The 11,415-nt window shown below is 39.3% G+C and overlaps 1 protein-coding gene across 2 annotated transcripts in view; it reads left to right on the top strand.

Annotated features, from left to right (window-relative positions):
- The first annotated feature begins 2,386 nt into the window (after nucleotides 1-2,386).
- LOC119891230 (neurogenic locus notch homolog protein 1-like) overlaps nucleotides 2,387-11,415 on the top strand; it is a 47,111-nt gene continuing 38,082 nt past the window's right edge. For both annotated transcript variants that reach the window (XM_038702621.1, XM_038702620.1), the window contains exons 1-2: nucleotides 2,387-2,701; nucleotides 3,481-3,562. In XM_038702621.1, coding sequence (XP_038558549.1) covers nucleotides 2,644-2,701; nucleotides 3,481-3,562 — 140 coding nt within the window. In that variant the 5' untranslated portion in view covers nucleotides 2,387-2,643. The remainder of the gene's footprint in view (nucleotides 2,702-3,480; nucleotides 3,563-11,415) is intronic.

Genomic DNA, 11,415 nt, shown 5'->3' with positions numbered 1-11,415 from the left:
GCTTAAACAGGTGTTTCTCTTGCTCTCTCTCTCTCTCAAACTGCTATATTGGGTGGAAAAGGAATTATCTCAGAAAGTTAGGCCGTTATTGAAAAGCAAGCAGGCTAAGACAACCACCTATGATTTGATCTCCTTTCCCTTTCAGCATTCTGGACAGCGCTGTTCCTTTACACAATCCCTAAGAACTTCACAATTTCACAGCTCAAATGTGGAGCTTACAGTGGGATAATTACATGGCAGAATATTTGTCAAAAAGCATATACTTGCCAGCATATGGTGCACTTTATAATCTCAGAGATTATATGAGTTTTTATTCCTAAATTGCTATGTATATAAATAAATGTATGTTGTGAAGCTATCTCTGGTGTGTTGGACTGTTTTGGCTCTCTCATGAGTTTGCACAAGAGCACACTCTTGGGAAGGTAGTGGTAGCAATCTGAACCGCACCACTAGATGCAACTTAAAATTACACATGGCCTCTTTAAGAGTTTAATTTATGTTTGTGTGGGAAAATATTACGTGGAAGTGTTTTTAAAATTTCTCTAAATGATAGAAAATATGATTTTCTATGAAAATATGATTTTCTATCATTTCTATTCATACTTGTCCTTATTATCTCCTTGCTATTCCTAGGTTAAACTCTATCTAAACCCTCAATTACAGACCCCAGTTGGAAAATTTAAAACTACATAAATACATCAGTAAATATCTTGTTTACCTGTGCAGTTACCTGCATGAAGCTGCTCACACTAAGATGGCATCTACTGCTGTTTCTGCTGACTCTGCAGGATGGCTGACTGAAAACTTATATGAGTTGCTGTCAGCATTTATTTATCAGTGTAGAAGATCCCAACTGCTAACAGGTTGCTTCTCAGGCTTTGTGATGCCTGGACCGCAGGATAGGGTTTGACTGATGTGGGCCCTTAAAGGCCGAAACTTACACGCAAATTTCTGTAGAGAAGCTGCATTTGGCTAATTTTTCCCTGGAATTATGATTCTTACAGTCTTTCCCCAGAATATTATTTGTGAAAACCCTCAGCAATTAGACAACTGCTATCTTTTACTAGTGCTTTACAGAGAAAAAGAAGTGAGCTGGCTACATGAATATCTAAACAGTTTATCGGAACAATGTAATGTTTTCAGATATCAACTGGTAAACTGGTGGATAGTGGTCTTGCATGAATTGTTGGTAAAAACCTTAATTACTTTGTACAATTGCAATACTACAGTATAAAAATATTCTGTTACCGGTATACGTCCTGCATTCAAAATCTTGCTCACGTAAAAGTACTGAAGTATTGAGTTTATATTATCAAAATATACTTAAAGTACCAAAAGTAAAAGTATTTATATCTACTATTATCACTGGATCATACTTATTGTTGCATTTACGTGTAAATCACTTTTACTTTGTATATTGCTGGGTAACCTATGATAATAATGTAACATTTTTGTAATAATCTATATCTGCAAAGTAGCTAAAGCTATCAACTAAATGTATTGGAGTAAAATGTGCAATATTTGCCTCTGAAAGTGGAGTAGGATTATAAAGTAACACAAAATGGAGATACTCAAGTAAAGTACAGTTTTTACCCAACACCAACAGTAGACGTGATGTCTCATACTGTAACTTTTAATTTGCAACTTACTTTAATTTGTATTTCTTTACACACACGAGTCATAACAAACCCTTACACAAAGTTGAGATATGTACTCAACACTTATTAATACACGCTTTATGAGCCAACTTTTTCATTTTTATGCTACTTTACATTTCTACTCCACTACATTTCAGACGGAAATATGAATTAATATTAAATAAAATACTACATGTATTTGGCACTTAGACTCGCTAGTTACTTTTTACATAAAAAAACTGGATATGCCTATAATTAATATAATACAGTACTATACTACTTATGTACCTAGTAGTGTACTTGGTACCACATTGATAAACATTAAAATGCTCTATTCGTAGCCTACTAAAAACTATATAATCTAATATTCTATAATAATATAGGCTAACACCGTGAAAGGACAATCTGCATAATTAGTAGCCTGCTTTTACTTTTGACACTTTAAGTACATTTAGCTGATGACACTTCTATACTTTTACTTAAGTAACACATACAGGACGTGTAATGGAGTATTTTTGTTTCTAGCCTATTTTTACTTACAATAAGGACCTAAGTAGGCTACTTCGTCCACCACTGGTGTGTGATGGCGTAGAGTAATTGCTGGACTAATGATTCAGACTTAACCAATCACTGCGTGGGAAAACGCCCGGGAAATAAAAACTAAACTTTGGCACCATCTTTTCATCATGTTGTACAGCTTGGTCCATCTGAGTGATTGTTCAAGTGTGTGTGTGTGTGTGTGTGTGTAAGAATAACGCCCCTCGGTGCGGAGCAGCGAACTGAAAGTGCGTCCCTCAAGTCATTTCCAACCCAGGATCTGAAGTGACAACATCCCATGCTCGGAGTTCACAGACTGCAACGTACTTTCTCTCTGTGGATCTACTCAAGGATGAACTGAAAGTCGTTGTGTGTTGTTGCTTTTTTTTATCTCACGGGGAGGAAGACACAATATCGGATCTATGAAAAAACCCACGTGGATTTGTACAACCATTTTAAACCAGAAGGAATGCATATTTTCTTTGTGAAACTAACTTTCTTGTTGTCGCTGATAGCACTAACACGAGGTGAGTGGCGGTGTGTGTGGGGGGGTGCGATTCTCTCCGACTAGTTTTCTGCCTCGATAAGACAAGAAAATGTAGTTTTACATTTATTTACTCCTTAAATCTCAGATTAAGTTTGCGTTTAACTTGTTGCATTCACTGGTTTGTAAACAGATGGATCGCGACTCTGTCATGCTGAAAGTTTCCGGAGCTAACTACGATTTAAATTCATTAAGTTAGCTTATATGTCTCACGCACCTGTTGGCATGATCCTAAACATGACTTTTCCCCAGCCAGCTGCTTTCCTGCCTTGCAAACTGGATCAATATATGTTTTAAAAAAAACAAAACACTCAACTATTTCTCACTAGTATGTAAACGCATGCCTTTGCAGTTTAGAGTCAGAGCAGTGGGCTTGTTTTTGTGTGTGTTTTTTTGTGTTTTTTTGTGTTTTTTTTTTTACATTTTATATAGCCTATATAGACTATTTCAAGGCTGTGTTACTCCCCAAATGGCACGTTATTTCTGGGACAGCTGCAGAGAGGTGCATGCATCTGCCAAACCAGTGTCAAGGGACTGTTCACCACCAAAAACTGCCCTTTGAGGTGGCAAGAGTCACACCTAGACTTCACATTTATGGAGTAATACCTGTGCTATTCTACTGAGGAAAAACAAATATTTGCTATATCACCTGGAAGATTGTTATATTGTAATAACTGCCAGAAAGAAATAACTCCAGACTTGCATAAAAGTTCTTAGATGTTTTCTGCAAAGTGCAGGTGTATTAAAACTTTCCATTTGCAGGTCTAACATGCTCCATGCCCACGGAGTCGTGTTTGAATGGCGGGAGGTGTGAAGCAACTCCAGGCGGCAATGGAGAGTGCAAGTAAGTTTTAACGCCTGTTCAACAAATAAATAGTGTGGAATACCTGCAGAGATTTGTGAGAAATGTGTGGTTGTGGAGTTTGAGATGACTCAGATTTTTGGTTGACATGTGAGGACCGTAAAGGCTCAAGCGCTCACACCAGTATTGCTATTTCTGGGAGGCAAATGGTCAGAGAGCTCAGAGAGAAATGAGTGGACATTGATGAGGACAGGGGTCACTGTGAGAAAGTGTGTGTGTGTGTGTGTGTGTGTGTGTTGCCGCCACCACAGTCTTCCCTCTGCAGCCAAACTCGCGCAGCCCTAAATCTTGCTTTTCTTTTCTTTCACGAAGCGACAGCTGGGGTTGCCAGAAGCTCGGTGACCATTGTTCTCTGCTGCGATTAATTCTGTGTGACTAATCTGGGTGAGGCTTCCCAGTGAGACCCTCAGACCCTGTCCTTCTACCACCCCCTCCTCTCTCCTGGGATTTTGTCCCCTCCTCAATGGCCCTCAGTACTCTCGCTCTCATTCCCCTGGACAGATGGCATAGGGTAGATGTTTTTTAACCCGCTAAAAAATCAAGACAAATTCTGCCTTTGGTCTTTTGAGTTTTGTATTTGGAGATTATTTCCAGTCCACATATAAACCAATAAGCCTCAGCTCTGCCCAGAACTCTTATTATATTTTTCTATTTTTTTTTTTTACAACAATAGCCTACTTTGCTCTTGGCTCTATTTCCATCCTGGCATGAGCAGCACCAGCCAGTGTCATCTTACTGTCGCAGAGCTTGGTGACCGAGGGTAATGACCGGGTCACAGCTTCAAGACTGCAAGACGCAGGCAGCCATCTTGCCCGCCACATCTTAATTGGGTCTAGTTGTGTTATTCATCTCTCAGTCACACACTCCCCCACCTTCCCCACCTCCTCATTGGGCCACAAAACAATCATTATGCCGCTGCACTGTCCCCCTTCTCAGACTTCTCCAATTAAACATGGAGTTGGACATCCTTTCAGTTTTGAAAAGGTCTGAGCGCGCACACAAGGCTCAGTTTGTGACATTGTTTGCGTGTGTATGTTTAATACATTGCTCTCTTATCGTGTTTGTTGCCACTGTGCCACCAGAGAAAAGTTTAGGTTCATCAGATTTGGCCAGCAAAATGCTTATAATAATATAAGTTAGGTGCCAGCTTTGCACATATGAAGATTTGCTGCTTTTCTTGGTCATATATTATTGTAAATTGAATATTGTTGGGTTGTGGACTGAACCAAAAAAGACATCTGAACTCTGAAGACACCACTTTGGGAAGTTGTGATGGGTATTTTTTCACCATTTTATAGACTAGGCGATTAATTGATTAGTCAAAATAATAATCAGCAGATGAATTGATTATAAAAATCCAGAATGGATAGTTTTCATGATTTTAGGCTGTGTGTTTAGTTGTGTTTAGTTGTTCCTTGTGTACTTTTCCCTGCTGGAGTTACTGTATAATAACTTCAAGTTAATCCACCCAACAAGCACTGTCATCTTTGTGCACTAGCCCAAACCTGACAAACCCGAAATAAAACTTTTCTTAATCTCCCTGGGTTACGAGTCTGGTCTAATCTGAAAGGTAACTCTTCAGAGTTTACTTTCAAAAAGTCAAAATACTAAAGTACTATACTGATTTAAGTTTACAGAGACAATAACATGGTGATGATTTAGTGTTTCTTTCCCTTTTCTACTCGATTAATTTTAGTTTCTGTTTTGTTTGCATTCCTGTTACAAAATGTTGTTGTAGTGAAATAAGATTCTTAAATTATTTATTTTTCTTTCAAACAATGTATTGTCAGTTCTTAGTGAGGATTCAACCAGCTGCTGTTTTTGTTTGTTATGTGTGGAAATTATATTTGTTCTTCAATTTGAAACTGATAATGTTAACAATGTCTCATTAAAGCAACAGAGGTCAGCATGTGAGTTCTAACATTGTCAGAGGAAGCTAAGTGCTTACTGTTACATGACTGAGTGGTAATTCAGCTGTGAAGTATTGCAGTTTTATAAACCTGGGTATGTGTTGAGAGACAGCTTGAAAGAAGAATGGTCAAAATTAAATGCAGCAGACGTGTGATATGCAGAATTTCAGTTCATATTAGTCAAGCTAAACATATTGCTGGTAGGATCCAACATAATGCAAGCAATAGCATCTTTCCTTAGACCCTCCCTGGTAAAGGCCTAAGACTTTCCAGACTCCATACCCCCAGTTTGACATCTCAAGCCCAAGCCAAGATAACCCTGATGACACCCCCAGGATTATTTGGTCAAAACCATAGAAAACATTATACAACTGTTTCCACAGGCTAAACTTTGCTAACATCACTCCTTTTACATGAACGTACTGCTAGCATTCTCCAAGATTGATGACTTCCATAGCGAGGGCATTGACACAGCACAGCTGGCAGTATCAGGAACAGTCAAGAAATAATTACACCCAGGTGGATCCTGTTTAAAGTTTGTGTTAAAGCAATGTGTTCTTATTGCAGTAACTTAACAAAGAAAGGTGTTAAAGGTCAGACAGTTACAAGTGTATCATTTCACTAATGCAGCAAAGGGTTATTTGATATATTTTGAATCTGTTAACTGTGATATCCTGCTTTGGCCTGGTGAAGGATAAACAAAATTTTAGTGTTTCCTAATGAAAGGATGCAGAGAGATTTTTTTTCCTGAGCCTCACTTCATTCTTGACAAAATTACGGTTTTGGTTTCCCTTCAATCAAAAAGCTGCCGCTCTTGAACTCAAGTGTTATGTCGAGGTCAAGTAAGTGGCATTGGATGCTTCAGTTTTATATAGTCTGAGAGAGATGCCTCCTTGACATGCCATACCATAAATACCATCTCTTCCTCATATCTGGTCTGCATGGCCCAGTGAGATTCTGACTGAAGTTTATCTCCAAAGAGCTTCGAGGAGGCCTCTCATTTACTGTAGAGGCTTGGCAGCAGGAGGGAGCAGTGACAGAGCCGAGCCAATCCAGACCAGGAAAAATAACTCCCAGATTCCAGTGGCACAATAGCCAGAATCAAAGCAGCTCGCAGCAGAGCTTCTCTCTGCTCCGAGAGATGAGAGATGTCGGGGGGCTGCAGAGAGATCACATACCTTCATCATCAGTTAGACCGTGTGATGAAATGATACAGCAGATTTCTGACAGCTTGTTGATTGCAGGGAGTCACGTGATGAGGACTTTGAGGATTTAGGTTCTTGTTGTAGATAAAGGACTAAACTTTGTATAGAGGCCAGACTGGAAGAATTCAAGCATACAACAGAAATTCTTCTAGTTTGTCAATAGAGACAAATAATTTGGTAGTTGTCCTGATGGCTTGCACTTTAGGTAATCATTCAGTTAAGTTGTACCGGGGCTTTACTAAAGTATTGATTGGCAAAAAGCTGCTTTTATATTAGTGCCAACAGGATCCTTGAGCTCAATTACAGACACAATAATACTATTATATACCCTGTAAAGGATATTTATACCGTAGTTTGAGTAATAAAAATGTTTTATTGCAAAATACCTTTTTCATTTAACAAAACAATCAAAACTTATCTATGCAACAGTATTTACCGTTTGTCTAAACATAAGAAGCTACTCAGGAACTAGTAAAATACGCTCTAAAATGAGTTGAAGTTGATTTTCTTATTAGGCCCTGGAAATAGCCGATTGATAAGTAAACGACAGAGAGTCTGGCCACGGATTCATCACTAACATGTGAAGCTTCACGGCTTTAAATACTTTTTGCTAAAAATACATATTTTCCGATACTTCAGAATGTACGAAGGGTTCGATACTCATCACTACTGTCATTATTGTTCTGCTAAACACATCTAAAATATCTGCGCTTACCAACTTTCCATCACCTCCCACTCTTTCCATGAGTGCTTTATTTGGTACTTTTGTATAGCCGATTGCAAATGATAACAGTTATCATTGTCATTGACAAATGTGTCTTTTTTGTTGACATGCGTATAGAATAATGACATGAGTGATGTGTTGAAATGTTTGAACGTGCATAACATTTTGGGGGATTTCAATGTGGGTGGCAAAAATTGAAACGTGAGAACTTTAATCAGGATTTTCAGATTTTTCTGTTATTGCACTAGATAACAGAGTCTTTAATTCTGTGCTGGTATGTGCAGTGACTGCTACAGTATACATCCACTTTAAAGAAAGTGAGCCCTTGTCTCTCCAGTTCTGGGGATTCTTTAATGGCACCTCTGTTTGCTCCAGTTTGACGAGTCTATTTTAACCTCCCCTCCACACACTACACTCCCCACCCTCTACCCATCCATTCAGAGTCAGGAAACAGCCTCAGAGTGGCCAGAGGGAAGAAAAGGTGCCTTATCTGATCATATCATCACACAACGAGAAACATAGCGTAAGGCTTTTATATGGCCGCTGCCACTGGTGTTGGGTTCCCTTTGGCAAGAGCCTGGCTGGTGAGAGGGCTGATTGTCAAGAGTGTTCTGGCTGAATGAAGTGGTTTGGTGGTGGGGAACCTCAGCGCAGAGGATTAATGATATTTGAGCCTTCCTAGTTGGCATATGCCAAGACAAATCACATAAACTTTGATCGCAGGCTGATTGGGCTGACAGTCATTGTATGTGTGTGTGTGTGTGTGTGTGAGAGACAAAGACACTGGGCATACTCCAAACCACACTTCCTCATTTCTTTCTTTCTCTTTGAGCCAGACCACCTGTCTGTGGGTTATAGTATAACAACAATGCAGGACGTGCACTCATATGCAGCAGCATGCTCCATAATACCCATGATTACTTGTGGTTTTGCCCATTCAGCTCCACACAGGAGCAGATCAACTTTGTCTGCCAGGTGTGCTTTTAGCTTTCAGTCACTCTCACTGCCTGATACACCCTCACTCACAGGATATTTAGGATAATGCAGCGTGATGCCTTTGTAGTGAAACAGAGCACTATGTTCAGTTAAGCAGCAATGTAGATTGTAAGGCTGATACCATTCACAGTGTCTGTTAAACAAGGGAAAGAATGGCATTTATCCAGTCCAGTCCACAAATGACAAGTCGCAGTGGTTGAGCCAGGATTGTCTGGGAGGGGTCAAATAGACCCCTTAGTACTTTTCTAGGGGCTCACTGAAAACTGTGAGTGCTAGAACTTATTGTTTTAGACATATACTGCATCTAGTATTGTTTTGATTACACTAAAGTACAGTTTTTCAAACTGTGAGGCAAAGATACTGTGTGAGGTGCATTTGAATTGTACTCCTCTGAGCCATAAGTCAAACCTGACACACTGACACGATACACATATCTATAGATTAGATAGTGGAGGTTATCCTTGATGTTATCAGTTATTGTAGAAGAAAATGACACTTCTTATAACTCTAGAACTTGCCAGAGTTTCAAAGTAATGCAGTTATAGTTGTCTGTACATCCATGAGTCCCTTGCAAAAAGAAACTGATAATAGCTGATTCTGCAAACTTTTAATGGTGCCAATTTCCTAAATAAATATAGGTAAAAAAAACAAACAGTGGGGCTATTTGGGGGTGCACAGTTGTTTCAGTTGAGACTAGGGAGTAGCATGTCATTCCCTAAAAGCATCATTGGTCAAGCGAAAAGCCAGTGGTTTGCGAGGCACATTTACCAGTTGAACAGTTGGAGTTTGGTTAACTCACAAAATAAACATATATATAGAATATATATAGCATATATATATATATATATATATATATATATATATATATATATAGCATATACATTCTAAAATATTAAAACCCTGCCATACCTTGAAGTCGCTCTGTACAGTAACAACCTTAGTGTCCGGTTGCTCTGTCAGCTACACCTTCAGACACCCGAAAAGCTTTTAAGTGGTTCCCAGCCTCGTTAAGTAGGCAGTGGCAGAGGTCATTAGAGCTACTATGACTCTTAAGACATGCACGCACACACACACACACACACACACTGACTGGTTGGTCCCTTGGAGAGCTGGCTCTTTCCCATGGGCTCTGTCCATAATACTTCCAAATAAACAGGGTCTCTAATAAAGGCTGCCAGATGTGGGCTGTCCAGGTCAGCTCTCCTGTACGATTAGAGAGGAAGGAATAGAAGGATGGATGTAAGGAGAGGGAACGAGGGGCAGCGTTTCTCCCTGTAATTACTGAAGCCAGTGGGGATTTGGTGGTAACTTTGGTTTCAGTTCCACAACAAACAACAACCCTGTTTTTTGTGCCAGCTTGGGTTTCAGTAGAACAGCTATTTTTGTTTCTCTCGACTCAATTTGTTTGATTGATGCTAAATATAAGTGTGCATTTTAGTGTAGATTTTTCCTATCATTGGTGGCGGAGTTGTCACTGTGGTTAGCCACTATATATGCTGCTAGGAAAACACAAGAGAGGGCAAAACAGCAGAGGGAAGTGTGGAGGGGAGGAAAGGAGATGAGAGAGGCCCCCCTCAGATGGTGCTTTTAAAACAGATCAGCAAAGACTAAAGGGGACTTAGCCCAGGCACAGAACCAAACAGCCAGGAAATGAGAACTGGCGGTGGTGAGACCGGAGAGGTGAGGGGAGGGGGGCCAGAGATACAAACCTTACAAACATGCTTCATTAACACAGTTTGACTCCTGACTGAAAGGTCTTCATTACTAAAGGATATACCTGAGAGATTTTATTTTAAAGCATAGCTCTGGTTTATTACAACTTGCTTATTTACATTGTTTTGGTCATCCTCTTTGGGGAGCTTGGCTTCAGAGCTAAAACGAAGTCTGAGAAGCAAAAGCAAAAAGAGTATTACCAAAACCGTCTGTGGTATAAATCCATTACCCTTTATTGTCTGACTTTGTAGCAGGGATGCAGCTAATTGTTATTTTCATTATACTGTAGATTAACATGGAGATTATTTTCTCCAATAACTGATTCACTGTTTTGTCTGTAAAATGTCTGCAAATAGTGAAATATGGCCATCAGAATTTCCTAAAGCTCAAGATGACGCCTTCAAATAACTTTGTCCGACAACTTTAACAAGCCAAAAGATATTGAATCTACAATTATCTAAAGCACAAAAAAGCAGCATATTCTCAGAAGGTTCAGTCAGATTTGCAGGATAAATGTTCTGTTGATAACAATTCTAGTTTCAGCTCTACTTCGTTGTTCAACTTTGACCTGCCAAACAGCAAAGTCTTTTAATGTACCTGTATAATGCAGGATTTCTGACATTAAGCGTGTGTTTACTTTCAGTTTTATCTCCAAATAAAGGGGTTTAGAGATAATCTGGTTACTGCTGGCTTGTCCACAGCTCGTCTGGTCGTCTGATCGTCTGATCGTTTGTGTTTGTTGTCATATCAGACGTTACTCTGTTCCCAGGCCTCAGCAATTACTTTGGCGGGTACAAGGTATTATTATAAACAACAAATCTATTAAAATATCAACTAAGTTGTAATAAATCAGATTTTTTTATTTACTAAACAACAAGTTATCTTCTCTTATTTTTTACTCAAATCTATAAATAAAAAAAAAACATTATCTGAAAATAATCCTAATTATTAGGCCGTTTACAGAAATGGAACCAGACGCTGATTCTGTCTCCCACAAAGCTTTACATGGCAAAATAATTGAATAAATGCACAACCTAATTCACTAAGCTCCTTAAAATGGATATAGGTTTGGACCTGTACAGCTGCCAGAATCTGTGTACTCATTCAAGGTTTTTATATGTATACAGCGAACATGTGTAGCCTACATATTACATTCAAAGCCTCTGTCCCCATCTGTATGTGACCTCAGAAAGATGGCAGATGGCAGATTGGCCCGACACTGAGGAAAACCCCTTTAGAGTGACGCCTGGCCAAGGGTCAGATGTCACCACAACATCTGCTGCAGGC

This window comes from Micropterus salmoides, unplaced genomic scaffold, assembly GCF_014851395.1.
Source record: "Micropterus salmoides isolate LMB-PRFRI ecotype aquatic unplaced genomic scaffold, ASM1485139v1 Ms_hic_scaffold_7, whole genome shotgun sequence".
Classification (NCBI taxonomy): Eukaryota; Metazoa; Chordata; class Actinopteri; order Centrarchiformes; family Centrarchidae; genus Micropterus; species Micropterus salmoides.
The sequence above is the reverse complement of the archived record's forward strand: the minus strand, read 5'-3'. Positions and strand labels throughout refer to the sequence as shown.